We start from the raw sequence: 19817 nt of genomic DNA, 5'->3' as shown, positions 1-19817 counted from the left end.
TCAAGTATTAGTTTTATGTTGTTCCCTTTTATTTATAAAACGGTGCTAAATCATTTCTCTAGGAGAATATAATTTATCGTACTAGGAAGAAATATAAAATAAATACAAAATAATACAATAAATTATATTTAGTGTAGTAATGAATCAGTTAATTTCGAACACCAAGTCCGGAGGTTTATTATTTCCACAGGTAGGGAAATCCAAGGGAATTGGTACAAAACTTTCGCGATTTCCTACTTTTAATAGAAATTGCATACCGGGTCCAGACATTTTCGGAGAAATTGCTGTACTTCTCGCTTCCCACAACCAGTATCCTGTCAATAATAAATAAATTTCAGTAACAATATAGTTCTATTAAAAGAAGAATAACAATTGTGTTAATGCCCTGTATTTGAAGTGAACTTTCATTCATCATTAATTTTCTTCGTCGCTTAATTTAATTTCTTACATATTCAGGCTAAATTGTTTCTCAATTCATTTACCTAATCACTGTTCTACTGTAACGTTTCTTCTGCTTGAATATAGAGTTTCCTCCTACGCAAATAAAATTAGAAGTACTTACCTAAATTATTAGTAAACAGGCGAAGAATAACGTAGCCCTTATTTGGCACAACGAAGCTGTCTTTTTGAGGAGGATTTACGATATTACGATGCAATTGTCTGTTACGATCCAAAAATACAACTTCATCCTTACTAATTGGTCTTTCGAAAGTACCTCTTCCTAGGATACTGGCATTATAGCCATGTATATGAAATGTGTGAGAAACGTTTCCACCAAAACCTTTAAAATGAAAAATCATTTTAAACGTAAGAAAAACAACTTGTTATTTAACGATTTACCTTCATCTATCAAGATAATGTCGATGTATTTTCTGGCTGGAACTTCAATGATCTGAGTACATTCACAGAACAGTGGAGTATAAGCACACTGTTTTGAAGGCTTCTCAAGAGAACAAATTGATTCTTCTTGTATATTCTCTGGTTGTGATAATAATGGAGATGTAGGGTACTTGAACGTTATTCCATTAATTTGCATAATTTTTATCCCATTTTTATTCATACCTGAAATCAGAATACGATTAATATAACTTAATGAAAAATTTCTAGAAGAAAATTATTCAATTGAATTGTTAAGAAATTAAAATTCATCAAAGGGATGAAAGAATTTTAAATAAACCCTAATAATAATTCTTATACTCTTACTTAGATAAGAAGGATAAAAAGCGCATCCATATACATTATATCTGTTGTCAGACAGTTCATCAGTGAAAAATGGGAAAACGTTCACGTCGAATGGAATATAAATAACTTGATCAGCATAAATCTCGTTTGATGTTTCCTTTGATCCTTTCAAATCCAACGCACATATGAAATTCTTTGATATCTCATGACAATCGTAGCCCTTGTTCGCTATTGCATGGTCATTGATTTTCGATAGTTCTTCGTCCTTTATTATTGCAGAATCTGGTTGTACGTCGTTATAAAGGATAAAAGCTTCCTGACGAAGGTTTTGACATTCTTCAAGGCCCTTTATATCGATCAAGTACTTGCCAGAGGGTTGATTTGTTTCCACAATTACGTCCAGTCTCTCACCTGAAATTAAATTTTAATAATCAGTAATTTAAACAATTAATTCGTTAAAATGATTTTCAACCTTGTAGAATTTTTTGTTTTATTTTAAATTAATAAAATAAATATAAATTATTTTTCAGATGCTAACAAAAGTTACATTTATATTAGTACCATGACAAAAAGAAGAAATTGCATCCCAAAGAACACTTATTCCTAGTTATTTTATTGAACAGAAGTATACAAAGTTAAACGCATATAGCACGTTGTAAAATATTACAAAAAAGAATTGAGAACGTACTATGATAAGAAAAAATTCTTCTTTTTTGCAGCTGTGTATGTATATACAACTTTCATGAAGTTGTTTTATTTTTGAGTCCAACTTAACTCTTAATTTTTGCAATCATCATCTCAACTCTTATTAAGAATTCATTTTAACATAACAGATACAAAACTAACAGAATTACTTGTTCAGTGTTAAATTTTTATAAAGTTCATCAGAAGTAAACCATAGGTACACGGTAACATTAATTTGTTCAACAACCACCTTGATTTCTCTTTACCTTACTTGAGATTATCTTAACGCTATGATTTTTACAACGAATCTTTACACTAGTAAACTTAATTATACTTATAGATACACTAGGATTAATGTTTTAATCGCTATCTAAGGGAAGAGACATTCTGACGAGGGATATCAAGGCAGTGATCGCAGTTTAACTCCGGCATATTAACCCGTATAACCAATTTTTTTTTACAATATTTTAATCCACGCTTTCGTCGATTACTTTTTCCATAGAATTACAATTATATTTCTATGAAATTTACGACTGACCATAGTTTCAATATTTCACAAAGATTAGGAATGTAAAATAGTATAATTGCAGTTGTTGCAAGGATAATCAATTAAAAAATGTTTGAAAATTCTTAGCATTTAAATCTTCCAATCACTATTAATCTGTTATTTTTAAATTTTTATCTTAAGTTTAAATGTTGCTTTTGTTCCAATTGAATATCCAGCAATCTTATATATTTCCATTGCATTTATTTTATTATTATTTTAGTATAATTCAATCATCAATTTTATAACAGTTATACTGCGATTGTATTAACGTTCAACTTTCAACATTACAGTACATCATTGTCTATGATGCTGAGAATCACTCAAGGAACAGGAACAGACTATAACGAGTCAAAGAAAATCAACAACTTAGTAACGCGCATTGAATCTTTCAATTTTGTATCCTATTTATCATTAGATATTAAAAATACTGATAAGATTCTAAACGAAAAGAAATAATACACTTGTTATTTCTTTCAACAAAAATGGAAGCACTTGTGTACTTTCAAAAGAATAGAATAATTAAGGTATTCACCTTAATTAGGAACAATGAATACATTATAAAGACTTACACCGGAGACTGATTGATTCTTGTGTACATCGCTATCTAACTACTAATGGAAAACCTGATGTCTATTGATATGAGATACAATGTAAATTTCTTTTAAACGAAAGTTTAACGATTTAAAACGACTTATTTTCGATTTTACGGAGGGATCTTTTCTCGATAAAAAATAGTTCGCTATCTATACAGCTTACTACGCCTACTGTTTAAAGCTCTGAAACAATACCAATGAACTGCTTATCGTCTAATTGTATGTCATTTGTGAGGCAGATTGTATCAGCGATAAATGACGAGTAAATTAATTTTATGAATACAATTTGGTATATAAAATTCAGTAATAATTAAATGAATATGTAATTGTAGTTATTTCTTTTAAATTCAGTACCATGTATCCTTCTACTGTATTAAATAATTTTTTATAAAACATTGAAAATGTATAATGGTTCTTCAAACGTATTAAAATTAAACAGTACGAATGTTCCATTCAATCTGACTCAAACGACATCGACATTTCGCTTACTTTTTACATCTAAAATCACATATCCGCTATTACTACCGAATATGAGTAACATTTCATTCGACGATTGTACGTAAAGATCGACGAAAGTCCACTTAAAAAAATATTCGATTGGTGTTATCGTGCCAGACAAACCAGATCAAAAAACAGTGTCCTTTAAAATACAGTCTTTCTCATGAATCGAAGTTCAGAAATATTATACGTGGATTGCAAAAGGCAAGGCATTGCGAATTTAAACTTAACGCGATTTCATTTTTTCTTCTTCATTCTAAACTTCGCAACATAAGACGTTTTCGTTTAATCTCGTGCAAACGATAAAATACAATTTCATTGTATTTATAAAGTACGCCATAAGCTTTGTTTACAAGCAGAACTTCATTCTTAAAAAAAGAATTTAATATTACTTTTGATTTCTCGCAATTTCGCCCTCTTCTGCGCCCTTTACTCTTAACGATAGTCCATCTTTACTTATGGAAATAATGAATTTTATTCCTGGGGCCTTGAATGATTATCTCCCAGGGGAAAATTCAACCTTGTACAATTATCGAAAAAATATAACATTACGTGTAAACAGTTTTCTAAATACGTTTCTTGTTTCATTGGAATCTTCGTAATGAGCGGTACAATAAACAGCTTCTCCGCTAATTACATTTCGAACCTGACATTCTTGTGTCTCTCTATACAATTCATTTTCTCAATCCAATATGTATCTAAAAATTTCTCATTACGAATCATTAACACATTCGTTACCTCGCATACCTACACGACTTTTTAAATGAGCGCTGGAAGCAAACCAGTTAAGGTCAATTTATATTATTCGTTTAGACACGTAGCATTTCCGTAATGGTTCCATTCAAATATTATTTTATAAATACAACTGTTCATAAAATGTAACAGATTCGTTCGTACATGTATCAGTTCAAATAAACTATGCACGCATGATATGATAATCAGCTTTGAAGGAAATAGGAAAACATTCTAATCAACTGGCAACGAGTATGCGAATGAAAATACATTTACCTTTACAATTAAATTTCAAATTCAATTCCAATAATTCAAATGTTACATCTATCTTAATCATACTATTCTAAATTGCATTTGCAAGGACCATTACAAGAAACTGTCTCATTTCTAAACGAATATTATAAATCAGCTTTTAATAATCACGATAGAACCTTAAGCTCTGAAGTACACTGTTTCCCTTCCTACGAGCACGTTTCACCGTGTCTCCGTCAGAACATTCCATCATGATCGAGCATCAAAGCTGCCTCTGCAGCGACTAATCATTGATTAAAGTCAGAGCGTCCCTTGTCGCGCTTGTTAGCGACGTGTTTGCGCGTAAATACCGATTTCAGCCTCGAAAAGGATCTGATTAATCCTTAGCTTTGCCACGGATCTCGAATAAGAGTCTGGAATCTCTGCTAGTTGCACAGCGATGCTCTCAGCAAATTTAGCAAACTCCTCTTTCGTTCTCTTCCGCTCATCCGTCGTGGTTTCAACTTTAGTTTGCCCAGACTCGTCCAAATCAACGATCGGACTGTTATAATGGTCCTGCAAGGAACCGTTGTAAAGCTCCATTGCTTTCAAACTCGACGACGACGATTCCTCGGCGTCCTCGCTCAGGGAGGCGTTGAAAGAACCGGTCCCCGAACCGTTCGTTTCTTCGTTGCAATCTATGAAGGTGATGCTCTCGGGATCGATGTCGCTCACTATGTATTCCTCTTGCAGTTTCGATGTTTCCTCTTCGGTTTTCTGAGGGAACAAGAATATTTTAAGATGAAAATTGATGTGTATGATGGAGACCTTCCATGTACGATCGACGATCATTTTTGCCTTATACAGAGTCTAGAGATGTTGTTAATAAATCCTTGCCTTGTAATATCGAATCCTACACTTGGGTGCAAGGGAGGCTTCTCTTGGATAAGGGTGAACAGAGGGGAAGTAGAATTCACTGGAATTCAATGCAATACCTGGCAAGTACTGCCTTTGGTCTTGGAAGAGCTTAGGTCTAAGGAGAACTTAAGGAGAGTCTAGGGAGAACCTAGAGAGAACCTAAGGAGAGCTTTGGAAAAACCTTGGGAGAGCCTAAAAAAAGCCATAATTTCACTTAAAATTTCTACATTAAGAAATTTTATACAAAGCATTTCTATATATAAATAATTTACTGCTTCGCTATGAAATCATAAGACAAGGAATTACTAATGTAAAAGCGTAAAGATTTTGATCCTAACGATTTTCTAATAATCATAACATCTTGAATTCTTGATTCTATGCATGCTGCTGCGATTTGCGGATTTCTAGACAGGTGTTATTGGACTTCCTGCTTGGCGATGATCGACGATCGTTTTATCAAGGCGTGTACGGCGATCGAAACCCAGTTGCTGATTAACCCTTTCCTTATATGCGTGGTATAAAATGTGTCAGGAATTTAAAATAGCTCCTCGTTATAGGTGAAACGTTAACACTTCAATGATTTGATTTGATTCGTATTAAGAAACTGCGCCTGTAATGAATTTTAGATCAATTTTAATTTCACCTCTTATACTTTGAATGAAAATTTGTAATTTTATGCTTGTAAGATTGTAACAATCTAATAATTATCATCACTCTCTAGATTCTTTGAGTTTTCATCTAATTAACAGTCAATATTATCCATTGTAGTTGATCCAATACGGTTCTCTACGGATACAAACTAATTTGCCCCGATCATTCACCCTGCTTACAATTTACCTACTTACATCGAACGGAGAAAACTTTACATTCCTAGTTATTGTAATTAGACGGCACCATAAAAACAATCGAATCGAATCGCGATCCAATCTACAGCCATACCTGGAGTTCACATGATTCAACGTTAATCTAACATTTCGATCAATGAAGAAACTTCGCGTTAAACTTTCACGAGAATGTGTTTAAATATTCTGAACAATAATGCACGAATAAATCTGATACGCTTAATTAGGAAAAAACACACGCGATTATAGAGGGTGCGCAGGGTGTTAACCATTTATTGCATTCCGTAATTGTAATTACAATTTATAAAATAAGAAAACAATCTATTTAACTATTGTTTATTCCTGGGTATTCAAAAGCAATTTTTTTAAATTAAAAGAATTATGCAATATAAAATTAAATTCAAAGATTGTATTTAGTATCGTTTCTGAATGCGTATATTACTTTCCTTCGGTAACTTTCAATTTCATTACAAGACGCACCCGGTGCGTAGTAGATTCAGGACAGACGCTCTAAAATACGTTTTGAAAGAATGCTTCATAGTCGTTTCCACGAAACTCGCTCAGTCTCACAATGATCTTTCTCCGAAATTGGTTAGTCAATTACGCGATGGCGTAAACTGGCCTCCTTATGACCGGAGAAAGGGATCCCTTACGGCTGTTCTACTTCTACTTTGTCCATAAAAGAACGTAAAAGAAGACAAAGGTTTATGTGTAGAAAAACCGAACCACGCATAAAATGACTCTTCCACTGATACATCGTTATCAGAGACGACACGTGGAAAAAAATATCGCAACTGAGTTTCTCGCGTGAGAATACGAATACGTTTGCGGTTGGCGTCCATCCTTTTATCGTAACGTACCTTCTTCCTCTTGCTGTATCTACGCGTGCCGAATTGCAGGAACTGCATCGCCTTGAATGCGAACCACTTGGACACGTAAACATCGTCGGGTCCGGTGGCGGCGTCCCGGCTGTTCTGTATCTTGTGAACCTCCCTCGAATACTGGCACTTCAGATTGGTGATCTTCTTCTCGATCTCGAGCGTGTTACAGCAGAGTATCTCGGCGAGTTCTTGGATAGCGCGTTTACGCTTCGTACGGTCCCGATAACCGCGAGCATTCCAGTCCCAGAGTACGCGTCTCTGTTGATACTCGCGCAGTAGCTCGAGGGTTTTGTCGCGGGTCCACTCCATGCCGAGGCGCGTATCGTTCGTCTCTGGCTCGTTCCACGCGTGGTCGCTGGACATGGAAAACAAAGCGGCACGGTGTACGGGCCGCGTGAACGGTGGCGGCCAATGTTTTCGAAGAAATCGTGGAGGAGAGACGGAGATGCGGACGGACGTGGACGGTTAACCGGTAGGCGAACAAGGCAGGCGGGCGGGCGGGCGGGCGGTTAGGTACGCTCGTGTAGCCGCTAATAAATCGTCGAGTACGAGCCGACAACGACGCCGCAGCCGCGAATCGAGCACGCGTTTTAATGATTTTTGCGCGAGAACCGCGCGCGCTTGGTCGCCTTCCTTTCTTTATTTCCCTTTGCGGAAACCCAGCGAGAACACGAAGACGGCCGAGTCTGCGCGAACGAGCTTACCCACCGCTGCACGACGCATCGCTGAATGTATGAGCGCCAAGCAGTTTCATCCTTTCCTCTCTCGATTCGTCTCTTTCTCCTCCTCCACCTCTCCAGCCCCTTTCCCTTTCGCATTTCTTCTCGCCGGACCCCGTCTACGCTCTATTCGTTCCCTTCCTCCTTTGTTCGCCGAACGACCTTGCGACTCGTTTCATCCTTTCTTGTTCCCTCCTTTCGTTTGCTTCACACTTTTTCCTCTTCTTTTCCTCTCCACTTTACTTTTTACTCATTTATTAATTACGATACTACGAGCTTTTTAACATGATCCTCTGTTATACTACTTTCTTGCAACCTATGAATATGTAATTAACGCCGTTGATATATCACCGCTACGATTCCCCTTATCGTTTCCCTTTCGTTATACCTTCTCTTTCCTTCACGCTTTTTATCGCGTTACATCCTCTTCACTTTTGTCGCTGCTTTTTCTACGCAGTCTGCTATTTCCTCTTCTTTCTTCCAGCCGTAGTTCTTACAGCATTGTTGTGGTTCCTTGGAGATAAATATTATAAAACAGAATCACACTCCGCGAGAACGTATTTAAGCATTCGGTTCTTTGGATAAATTTTACACATTACCATACTAATGTTATATACATTAATTTCTCATGATTATAGACAGATGTAAGTCTGAAAAAAATTCACGACTCTCTGCTCTTATTTCATTTTTTGTACCATTACAATCTGTAGTTCTTTGTTCCATTGAATTGACAGAAGACATATTGCTTGTGGTTCTACTGGTAGCTCACATACTTGAAGAATCCAGCTACAGTATTTATCGGTCATATAGATCTCTTCAGCACTACTCGCTGCTTCACATTTTAAGAGCACATTTCAAATTGTATTGTTACCGATCAATTTGAAATCTACCTAAACTCCACCTTCGTGCAAACATGCATTCTTAGAGCGCAATTATTCGAAAGTAAGATGACACAGCAACGTGTAAAAACTCGGAACAGTCAAAATATTTTGCACAAAAGCGTGCGCACGCGTTAAATTTTGCACGTACAACGATCGTATCTTACGTGCGTAGAATATGCATAATGCAAGGAAGAAAAATTGTGAACTTACCAGGATACGAAACGATGTGTCTGCCTGTCACCGAATCAACCACGTTCCCATCAGCAGCAGACACACGAAAATCATGTCTGGAAATGGATATTCGTACGGGGCAGTTGTACGCGTTCGCGTTGACCAGTCGTAACAAATATTGTGCGCCATGATTAACTCTCAAGATCGTTCCATCGGTCTGTAAACAAAGTAGCTGGTTAATGAGCAATATTTTAAACAACGTTGCGCTTAGCACTCTGAGAGAAAATTATCGTTACGTTGATGTAATCATTGTACAATAGTCTTTTGAAATTTTTCAAATCTTTCTTTTATGAAAATGTAATTTCATTTCAAATAAAATATTCGTAAGCGATTGCATTTCAATTGAAATATTCTTAAGATAGAAACGCCGCATTGGAGCGTTTGTCACAAAAATCGTGTGTACTTTTTATTACATTTGACGCTGATCTGAAGAAAAAGAAAAAGGAAATTTAGTGATGTAAATATGTTTATTAAATTGCATGTAACGATGGAAATCGGTTAATTAGGCAAATCGGTACCTGGCCGTTTAAGAGAAGTACACCTGGCGTAGGTGGATGTAGGTGCGAATGCCACGACAGAGGAGTTGGTGGCCTTGATGACAACAGAAGTATCCTTTCCAAGCTAGGGTCATCCTGTGGGCCTCGAACTGTCAACGACCCGTACACGCCGTCCGCCTGCTGTGAAACTAATAATACAACATCATTATAATACTCGGACCACTTTAATGATTAATTGAAAACTTTGTATGTAGTTGATTATTTCGCATTTACCGAAGAACGATAACTGCCCGAATTAATCCTTGAACAGCGGAGTCTGGTCAATCGTGACCCAAATTTAAATACATTATTTTTAAACGAAAGGGTTTCATATACTGGAAGAATAATTTTCAAAGAAACAGTGTAAAATTTACAAAATTAAATAAATTAATTAATTAGCGCTCTCTCCATGGTCCGCCGTTCGAGAATTATAAAATTACGCTTAGTAAGTGAAATTGGGTCGCGAAAAATATTAAATAAGATTTTACTATATTGAAAAGCATACAAACGATTACAAATTTGTAACTGTATACTATTTTATTTATAAGTTTGATTTTTATCAAGTGCTAGTAAGCGGACGTATTCTTGCAACATTATTGATCCGCTCAATCTTGCTTTATTTGATTGAATCGTAGATCGGTACGATGTTCTAAAAGATCGATTACTTAATTAAAAATAAATATATATGTTTCATAAAACAACTATGAGTTTTTACAATTAAAAAAATTATAAGGGTAACATTCCAACAATTTCGATTTCTTTTAGCGCTACCCGCAGCGACATCCTATGGTACCGATTGAAAAAAGTTGGACGAGTTCATTAATTCCTCGTAAAAAATTTATTTTAATCATGTAATTCATATGTAAATGCTTCAAATTTATTACCTCCTTGATTATATAACATATCCTTTCCTAATTTTTGTTAAAAGAATGAGTGACATCTACATTAACGTTCCAATTATACCTATTTTTAAACATGAAAATTTTACAACAAATAAGTTGGGAAAAAAGATTATAATTTAGAAATAGAAAGAATTAAAAAACAACTAATTACAATTGAAATGTAGTTAATGTCACGAACGTTTATTTTCTGTATATCAAATTTTGAAGTACCTGGGCATTCCTGACCGCTGACGACCGTTACATCATTCTACTTTTCACCTTTGTACCGCAAAACTGTTTCAAATTAATGTAACAGGAAGTAAATTTTGAAATAAATGTAATATGATGCTTCTCGATATACCTGATTGACATTGCACAGGATTTTTCTTTGAACAACGCAAAAAAGGGAGCTTCAACATGTAACCTAACTTCTACACGGTTCCAGGACTATTGATCTACTTCAATTTTACTCGGCCGGGCGGAAGTAGAAGTCGTTCTACAGCGCGGGAAAATCAAATCAAATTCAAAAGCTGATATATTATTTAAAAATGATATTAGCAACATAACATTACTAAATATATATCGCTATTCGATTTCCAGTTTTATTAGTTGCTATACGTTAATTATATTATACTTAAATATTAAGTTGATTCGAAATTCGAAAAAACATTTTATATTTGTATCAACTTGACACAATTCTCATTAAATGTTATTATTCCAAATTGAAGTACGTTGTTTTCTTACCTGAATGTGCATAATAGATGTATGAACCAATTCTTTCCGGTTTTATTTTGTATCGAAAACCTCCAAATGGTAATATTGAACATTGTGTAACCATCGGTACACCATCCATATGAGCGGACCCATTTTGTCGTAATCCATGCCAATGTAAAGATAGTTCTTCGGATCCTAATCTATTGTACAAAAGTACTTCAATTGTATCCCCAAGGCAAATCTAAAAATTGATTGATCATTTCAGCATGTAAAATAGAAACCTTATTATAGGAAAAAAGAAAAATTAAAAAAGAAACTGACTTTCACTTTCAAAATACGAAAAATTGCAAAATTTTCAGGAATGTCGAAACAATTAATAAATCCTTTCGCAAGTAAAATCGTACCGAAACTAAACGGTGAAAGATTAAGAAAGAAACAATCTTTAATTACCTCTATTTGTGGACCGGGACTTTTTCCATTAATTCCCAGAAAACTTTTTGATGGAATTCTAGACTCGTCCTTGATCTTGGATCTGTTATGGGAACTGCAAGAGTTATTGAAAATGAAAAAAGAACCCTAATTAAAAAATAAAAATTGCATAAATTTTAATTGAAAACGTGATAATGAAATGCAAAAATGCAAAAATGATGTTTTAGCATACAAAATTAATTCAAGGAACTAATCATTTGAAAACATCTTTCACATTTTGTTTGCCTTGAAACTCCTATTCAGGTCATCTACTACCTGAATTGCAAATCATAAATGTGAAATCAACTGAAATGAAATAAAATAAAATAAAAGTTTCATTTGTATTCAGCGTCTAAAGGATGCACTAAGATGCACCAGGATGCACTTTCTGGCTGACTAGAAGAGATTCTTCCTGTGAGAGGAAAATCGCAATAACAGTTACTCTTCTTACAGGATTTACACACAGTATATAATGCATTCTATTTTCCCTGAACTATCTATAGTACAATTAAACACGTTCGCGATAGAAACCTGTTTGGTATTAAGAAAAGTTCAAGATGCACTCTCTGTAACCAAGCGTGTCAACCGTTAGTTCTTGGATCACAGTTGGATCACTTATATTCATATATCAGTACAATTGACCGAGATTCCGACCGGTTCTTCTATGGAACAGGAGTCTCTCTTTGAAAAGTCCAAGGATAAGTAATTGTATTATGGAATATTCCAATTTCTCCAAATTAATGTCATCTATTATATAACATCTTTTTCAAAGATGTAGCTTGCATCAGTTTCAGCAAAAGGCAGAAAGTCTTTTAGCATTTTTCTTCTTCAGTGAATTCAATTTTCGAAAGCGTACTCTTCCAGTTATACTAAATGCACTAATAAGTTCAGTGGTTTCTATCTCACCTGATCGTGCTAGATAATTCACCGACGTAGAACTCGTAGCGGCATAATTTTTTCGAAAGCGCCTCATCAGTACAAAATCGCAGACATTCGTGATTACCGGCATCTGATATTTAAAGAAAGAAGTGAATTCAATCAGTGGTTTTCTTCTTAATGAGAATGTAGAAAAATAATTCAATTTTTCCTGAACTTAAATATTTATAAAAAGTACAATTTTATTTAAAATATTAAATAACAGAGGTTGTTTTTGTAAATACTTGCAACTAGTAGAACACTAAAATAAAAATTAATTTGTTTTAAAAGTTTTCTAAGTACACAATAACGTTGTGATGAATGCACTGATTAAATAACTAGTAATTATTAATCATTACACTTTCACAGTTTTTGTTGAAATAAATATAAACGGTTTCAAGTTTATAGATAATTTTCTCACCTCGCGTTTGAGATCTTGAAATTTCTAATGAAACTAAAATGGCGAGAATTATAAAATTGTTGTTCCACCACATTTTAACCCAGAAGATCTGGGTTTGATTAAAACTTGACAGTTTATGTCAATTGTCGTGTTATCATCGCGAATCACAAACCAATGATGCTCCGGGATATATGTTTTCGCGATGTTATGCGTTCGACGATCAAGCCACGACTTGGTTGAGCCTATCATGGTTGGTGAAAGCAAGGTCTAAACTAGTCCTAGTTACGAAAGTTGCATTCGTTGAAGATTCGGATATTTTCTATTTTTGAAAAGATACAATGTTCACTTATTACTTATTATTAATAAATTTTAATTAATGATAAACGTTACCTGATTCTTCTTCTTTTATTTATGAACTACAATTATTTATGTAAAAATGAATAGAACTTGATATTCTACACATAATACAGAAATAAATCTAAGTGTATGTACAAAAATATTTACAATTTAACTATCAAGTTAATAGTTAAATTTAAAGCTTCAATTTCATTTGTAACTTTTCAAAAAAATATTTCTGGATATAATATATTAATTTTCATTGCGTTTCCTGAAAAGATTCGAACGTGTTAGCGATAATATAAAGCCAGGAAAGGTTGATTAAATATACTGAAATTAAAAATTAATTATGTAAAATTCATACAGGTGTTGATAAATTAACTTTATAACATTCTAAACTGCACAAAGGCACTCCCGTTTTAGAGCACGAATATTTCTTTGGATTTTTGCATTGATTTACACCACAGAGAACCTGCATTGATGGTTCTTTCCTTGAAACAAAAAACAATAATGATATAATTAACTGTAATGAATGTTGAAAGTTCTTAATGATTTTACTTACACCTGTGCAGGCTGTAAAGGAAAATCTTCCCCAGCTGGTAAAGATATCGAGCTTCCTTCGAGTGTTAGTCGGTATGTAATCAAAGGAACTTGTCTTCTAGAAGGCTTACCTTTGCTAATAACTTTAGAAGCTTTAGATTCTTGTTTTTTCAGCAATCTTTCCATCGTTTTTTTCTAAAAAGATGAAAAAGAGATCCTTGTTAATTATGTATGTTTTTCATCTATAATAAAAAATATAAAAATTCAAAATGCTAATAACTGTACTACCTTATCTTTTTCCCTTTTCTCATCAGCAAGTTGTTTTCTTTTTAATGATTTAAGAGCAGCCTTTTGTATAGCCTCAGCTGTCATAACTTTTTCCTTGTATCCTGTTGGTAAGGACATCAGCTGTTCAACACCAGGATTTGCTTCAGTATCAGTTTTTCTTTCAAACATGGCTCTTTGTCGAGCTGTCATTAACTTAGGATCTTTTGGTTTAATTTTCTTCAATTCATCATCAACCTAGAATATGATTCTCTTATTGCCCTTTAAAATGATTATCATTAAAATGATTATATCAGTTATCATTAGTGATTACTGACTTCTTCCAATTTCCCAGATTCTATTGCATCGAGCCATCTTTCCTCTTCGCTGCTAGTACCACTATCTTTACCTTTATTGCTCTTTGGAACCTTTTTCTTTGTGGGAGCTTTCGGTGATGGCATAGCGCTTGAACCTGCAATACTTAGGTTGGATACCTTTTGCATTTTTTCACGAGATTTCTCTGAACTGTAAAGCATTAATACAAACATCAGCTACTGCTGTTAACATAGTATTATTTATGTTTCAACTAAATGTTAAAACACACTTTACTTCAAATTATATTCCTTCTATTCCTTCTAGATCTGATTTACCTTTTGTCATCGTCTTTCTTCATTTTAACTCTGAATGTTTTCTTCTTTTCAGTTTCAACAGTAGCATCATTAAAATTTTCATTGCCATCATGTGTTGCCTTTTTCTTTTTATGCTTTTTATGCTTATGTTTTTTATGCCTCTTTTGGGGAGACACATCATTAGTTTCTGAGAAGTAAATAATATATAAGTAATGATAATTACTGGGAGGTAAGTGGAATTAAACGTAAATATGTATAAAGATTTTCAAATTTTCCACGGTACACGTTTCTGTAAAGCGCTATTGTTTACTGGTGATGTCGCTTCATACAGTTTACTGTCTCATAGCGCTTCAATAACCTCAACGATGAAATTGAAATACAAGCGAAAATGATAGATTTAATTACAATTACATGAAATAAATGTTAATTATTTCATATATCCAAATCCTACCTATAGTCATATCTTCTTCTGAGCTAGCGTCTTTCGTCTTACCCATTTTATTGAAGAATTAAACCGTCCGGAATGTTACAGCGGTAAAATGTTGAGGCTCCGTTGAGTTCCGTTTGGTTCCGTTCATACTGAACCATACTGAACAAATTTCAACCTATCTTTAGTATACATTACCAGTGGAGTAACGTGGGATCATATTTTCTGGATACGAAGTAGCGCTTATGGTAAAATACAATATGTCTACCTCGCGGGAGAAAAGTCTGTTAATTAATAACTTTTCGGATTCGTTCTATAAATTCGTTAACTACACGAAAGTTCCTTTCTAATTTAGCAATCTGCGAATTATCTGAATATGTAAAATGAGCTTTTCCGTGAAAAAAACAGGTGGTAGAATGTGGCATGAAGCACGAAAACAGGAAAAGAAAATTCGTGGAATGTTAGTGGATTATCGTCGTCGAGCTGAACGTCGACGAGATTACTATGAAAAAATTGTAAGAAATCTAATTAAATAAATACACAAGTTCCAATCTCATAATACCATCTAATTCTAATTTTGTACAATATAATATGAAAGATTTTTTTGTTTGCTGTTAACCTTAATTAAGTTATTAAAATTAAAAAAAATTAAGTAAAATGATTCGTCTTATTTTTTTCTGATATGTAAACTTATAGAAATCGGATCCTACACAATTTTTGCAACTCCATGGGAGGCCGTGTAAAATTCATTTGGACCCAGCGATAGCTACAGCTGGAGATAGTCCAGCAAATATGTAAGTTAATACACATTTACATATTTTGTATTTGTATCAGTCTTGAACAAACTGTAAATAAATAACATTTCATTAACAGGATGCCATGGCAAGGAAACGAAGACAATCTTATCGACCGCTTTGATGTGAGGGCTCACCTTGATTGGATACCAGAAGCACCAGATTCTATTGATGTAGATATTGCTCTTACTAGCGAAGATAGACATATCAATTATGAACGTTATCGTATAATCGTTCAAAATGAATTTTTAGGAGGTCGGAAATTGCACTTGTTTTAATACTGTTATTAAATTTTCATTTTGATTTGTTTGATGATTAATATGTTTTAATACAGTAACGGAAGAAAAATTTCTACATCAAATACATTTAGAGGAACAATTCGGTTCTTCGACGAAATTAGATTCTATTAAAGACAAGAAGAAATCTTGTAATAATGTAGCCATCGGATACAACTACGAAACGGAAGAACCGATACCCGAAACAATGAAATCATTAGATAATGTTGTATCTGATGAAAAAGCAGACGATGAAGATAGTGATATTGATTTAGGTATTAATTTATATCGCTTCGATAATTCGTCAAATTATTGATATTAGATATAAATTAGAAATTTAATTTTTTTCAGACATCTGTGTAGATGTATCTCAAATAGAACCATCGCAAGCACACGAAATGAATTTAGTAGCACAGAAATATGGACTCCTAGGAGCTGATTATTTTAGTTTTTTAACACAAGATTTTGAAGAAGCTGAAACGTTAAGACAAGCGCGTAAACAAGAAGAAGAAAAAGCGATGTACTCGGTAAAATATGTTGCATACATTTTTATAATCATAATAATAAAAAATATTCATTGCATTTAATATACTAATAATACACAGGGTAGAAGATCACGTAGAGAGAGACGTGCATTTAGAGAAAAGAAAATGATCGGTCGAGTCATGAGTCCACCTAGGTAATTTCATTTGATCAAAAATCTCTAATACTTAATTATAAAAATTTAATCAACTTTTTTGTTTCCTAGCTACGCAGCCCGAGAAAGTCCAGAATATAATCCATATAGAAAATCTTCTTCCAAGTCTCGATCCAGATCAGCATCCCCTGTAAATACTGGACAAATCACCTATATCACAAGTTTCGGTGGCGAAGAAGAAACTCATGGAAGTTCATCCCATGTTACCTCTTCCAATTCGAAGAAAATCAATTACTCTCATCTTAGGCGTCGGAGATCAGACAGTCCAGCGCTTAACGAGAGAATAGTTAATAGAAAACTATCAAAATCAAGATCCAGAAGTTGTTCTAGATCCGTTAATAAATCTAAATCGTATAGGAACCGTGACAGAAAACGAAGTACATCAAGAATAAGGTAAGTTTATTACCTTACCTTTATACAGTTGTTAATTAATATAATAATTTTTAGATCAAGAAGAACACATTCGAAACACAGAAAAATCACAAGATCAAGAAGTCGTTCAAGAAGATCGCGAACCAGAAGCGAATCTAGAAGCCGTTATAGAAGTTTCAGTAGATCCCGTTCGCGTACTGTTTCAAGATCAAAGACAAGATCTAGATCTCGCTCGCGTCCAAAAAGATCCAGAAGTTCTTCTTCGAGTAGCGGGTCTAGATCGAAATCAAAGTCAAGATCAAGATCAAGATTGCGATCAAAATCAAGGTCTAGGTCACATAATAGAAGTCACTCGAGAGATAGTTATCGCAGAAGACATTATTCTCTCTCAAAATCAGCATCTAAATCGCGATCCAGAACTAAATCTCAATCTAGATCTAGATCAAGATCCAGAAGTCAATCTAGATGCAAACGTTCTAGAAGCCCCGAAACTAAGATCCCGGCACTGCCAAGGTATTAATATAGTTTTTATACCTAATATAAGATTTCCATTATATTTTTAATTTTTTTTGTTGATTGATTTAGATATTATGGTCGTCGTGGAAAATCGTCGAGTTCGGAATTAGAATTATCAGATAACGAAGAGAAAGTCTCTACAACAACACCAAAACCAACGGCTATTAACACTACAAGCATGTAAGTGTAATATTAATTGTAATATATCCTGTAACTATTAATATTCACTTTAAATGTTACAGGAACAAGCCAAAAGCAGGGTTAAGTACAAATTCTGGTGGCGGACACAAAGTCAGTAAGAACCATAACGCTTACTTAGTCACTTAAAGCACAGACAATAAAAAACAGTATATACTCTTTATGTAACTACCTTCTCAATGAAGTATTTCAACAAGTGCTATTTGTTTTCATTCTGTTAGATAAAGTATAACGTTTGAATTATGTTCTTTACATTTCATATTTTACGAATTTTTTCAAAGCATGAATTTCATGTACATTAATTTATATATTTTTCTTATAAATTTGTATAGTTTTTAAATCTATCGAAGTAATTATAATAATTTAAGTTTTTTGCTAATCAGTTTTCCTGAATTTTCCTTATATTTTTCTTATTCATTTGTTAATAATTTTATCAGAATGAAAACATCAAATTTTTCGTAGCATAATTTATTTGTTTCATAGAAATAGTAATATGAAAGGGGTCATTTTAGGATACATTTGATGTTGAATATATATTTTCTGAAATTTTAATATAAAATAACTAAAAACATTTAAAACTTTATATTAAGATTTCAGGCGAATTTGATGTTTGTCTACATACAATTATCAAAAATTTTCTCATACCTGATAGCAGACATTTAAGAGTTACATTTTTCAGTCACTGAAAATCACACCCCAGGAGCGGCTTAAAAAGAAGATGCAAGCTTTATTAAACAGACAGTGTAAGTAAAATCGACTTAAACCCTTAACTGTTATTACATTATTATACTATTGTTATTATATTTATCCAGACAAAGCTGACAAAAAAGCAGAACAGCTTCGGATTGAGAAGATGGAACAACAGAGGCAGGATCGAGAAGATGAAATCCGAGAAATGTCTCTAAAATTACGTAAAAAGTATGTTGTGTTATTTTCAATTATTTACCGTGTATGAGGCATATATGTAGTAAATAGTAAAATAGGAATGGGTGCCAAGGCACCCGGTCAATCGGACACCCTACGGACAATTTTGTCTTACTGTTTTTTACCATTTTTAGACAAAGAGAACGAAGGCATCGTTACGAAGGTCATAGTTCTGATTCACATTCCTCTGTATCACGCACACCAAGTCCTGGTCGCAGTCCGCGAATTGTGCGTCGAGAAAGGAAAGACAGAGATATAAGGGACTTTGAAAATGATCGCGAACGAGAGAGGGACAGAGAAAGGGACAGACGTGATGATAGAGAAAAGTTTAGAACCGAATCTCGTAGAAGATACAGAGAATCACCGGTTCGTTCTTTAAGTCCGAGAAATAGCCGGTAAAAATATAAATAATAAAGTTTATATCTGAGAGCCAGACTAACGCAAGTTAGCCTGATTCTAAAACACAGAAATATTACATTTATATTAACACAAATCTATTAATATATTTCTTTTCTTTTAGAGGCCTAGTCGATTATTGACGAGAAAGCATACAGTTAATCTTCCGCTGGATGGATTTAAAATTTTATTAGACACTTCCTGTATTGCATTCCTTCCATAAAATGCTACGAATATTCTAAAAAGCGCGATGAAAACAAAAAAAAAGATATAAACATGTAATAATTATTATTTACAATTAACCTTAGTCATTTATTAATATTGTTTAATCTACAACCGTAAGATAATAAATATAATTGTTTATTTATACATACCATTATTATTATACTTACACTTTATATTTTATTATTATAGATCAATTATTTAATTAGATTCAATTTCAATCTAATACCATTTTTATTTATCATGAATTTTTAATTTTGTGAGATACTTGTTACTATATTCTTAAGGTAACAAATTGTCTATAACTATATAAATATAGAAATGTAAACAATAAATTAATTGTTGAATCTCGAGTACCCGAAAGTATTTAGATC

General features: G+C 33.6%; 4 protein-coding genes across 9 annotated transcripts; 1 reads left to right on the top strand and 3 right to left on the bottom strand.

Annotated features, from left to right (window-relative positions):
• Positions 1–7: 7 nt before the first annotated feature.
• Positions 8–13415, bottom strand: LOC114871408 (laccase-14-like). Of its 3 annotated transcripts, none has more exons than XM_046288275.1 (11): positions 13244–13415; positions 12875–13172; positions 12445–12547; positions 11521–11614; positions 11101–11311; positions 9458–9624; positions 8919–9096; positions 1204–1593; positions 841–1062; positions 563–781; positions 8–314 (listed from the first exon to the last, which is right to left on the bottom strand). In XM_046288275.1, the coding sequence occupies exons 2-11, from the start codon at positions 12945–12947 to the stop codon at positions 145–147; spliced, it is 1827 nt and encodes a 608-aa protein (XP_046144231.1). In that variant the 5' UTR covers positions 12948–13172; positions 13244–13415; the 3' UTR covers positions 8–144. The 3 variants fall into 3 exon arrangements, with proteins under 3 accessions (XP_046144231.1, XP_046144233.1, XP_046144232.1); XM_046288277.1 differs by having other exon boundaries at positions 11521–11602; XM_046288276.1 differs by lacking the exon at positions 13244–13415 and having other exon boundaries at positions 12875–13237.
• On the bottom strand, positions 1780–8904 carry LOC123988385. Of its 2 annotated transcripts, XM_046288279.1 has the most exons (3): positions 8216–8904; positions 7088–8143; positions 1780–5244 (listed from the first exon to the last, which is right to left on the bottom strand). In XM_046288279.1, exons 2-3 carry the CDS (start codon positions 7469–7471, stop codon positions 4813–4815), a joined length of 816 nt encoding a protein of 271 aa, XP_046144235.1. In that variant the 5' UTR covers positions 7472–8143; positions 8216–8904; the 3' UTR covers positions 1780–4812. The 2 variants fall into 2 exon arrangements, with proteins under 2 accessions (XP_046144235.1, XP_046144234.1); XM_046288278.1 differs by having other exon boundaries at positions 7088–8904.
• Positions 13416–13515: 100 nt separating the features above from the next.
• LOC114871407 (INO80 complex subunit B) lies at positions 13516–15208 on the bottom strand. Its single transcript, XM_029177241.2, has 6 exons — positions 15074–15208; positions 14644–14809; positions 14332–14518; positions 14018–14251; positions 13752–13924; positions 13516–13680 (listed from the first exon to the last, which is right to left on the bottom strand). Exons 1-6 carry the CDS (start codon positions 15117–15119, stop codon positions 13548–13550), a joined length of 939 nt encoding a protein of 312 aa, XP_029033074.1. The 5' UTR covers positions 15120–15208; the 3' UTR covers positions 13516–13547.
• Positions 15209–15233: 25 nt separating this feature from the next.
• Positions 15234–19459, top strand: LOC114871404 (CLK4-associating serine/arginine rich protein-like). 3 transcript variants are annotated; one of them, XM_029177237.2, is made up of 15 exons: positions 15234–15297; positions 15458–15564; positions 15746–15843; positions 15923–16098; positions 16178–16393; positions 16470–16645; positions 16724–16797; positions 16867–17208; positions 17263–17700; positions 17773–17883; positions 17946–17994; positions 18581–18644; positions 18714–18819; positions 18960–19220; positions 19346–19459. In XM_029177237.2, the coding sequence occupies exons 2-15, from the start codon at positions 15466–15468 to the stop codon at positions 19362–19364; spliced, it is 2229 nt and encodes a 742-aa protein (XP_029033070.1). In that variant the 5' UTR covers positions 15234–15297; positions 15458–15465; the 3' UTR covers positions 19365–19459. The 3 variants fall into 3 exon arrangements, with proteins under 3 accessions (XP_029033070.1, XP_029033071.1, XP_029033069.1); XM_029177236.2 differs by having other exon boundaries at positions 15290–15564; XM_029177238.2 differs by lacking the exons at positions 18960–19220; positions 19346–19459 and having other exon boundaries at positions 15289–15564; positions 17946–17998.
• The last annotated feature ends 358 nt before the right edge of the window (positions 19460–19817 follow it).

This window comes from Osmia bicornis, chromosome 12 (genome assembly GCF_907164935.1).
Source record: "Osmia bicornis bicornis chromosome 12, iOsmBic2.1, whole genome shotgun sequence".
Lineage (NCBI taxonomy): Eukaryota > Metazoa > Arthropoda > Insecta > Hymenoptera > Megachilidae > Osmia > Osmia bicornis.
Note: the sequence above shows the minus strand (reverse complement) of the source record. Positions and strands in the feature narration are given on the sequence as shown.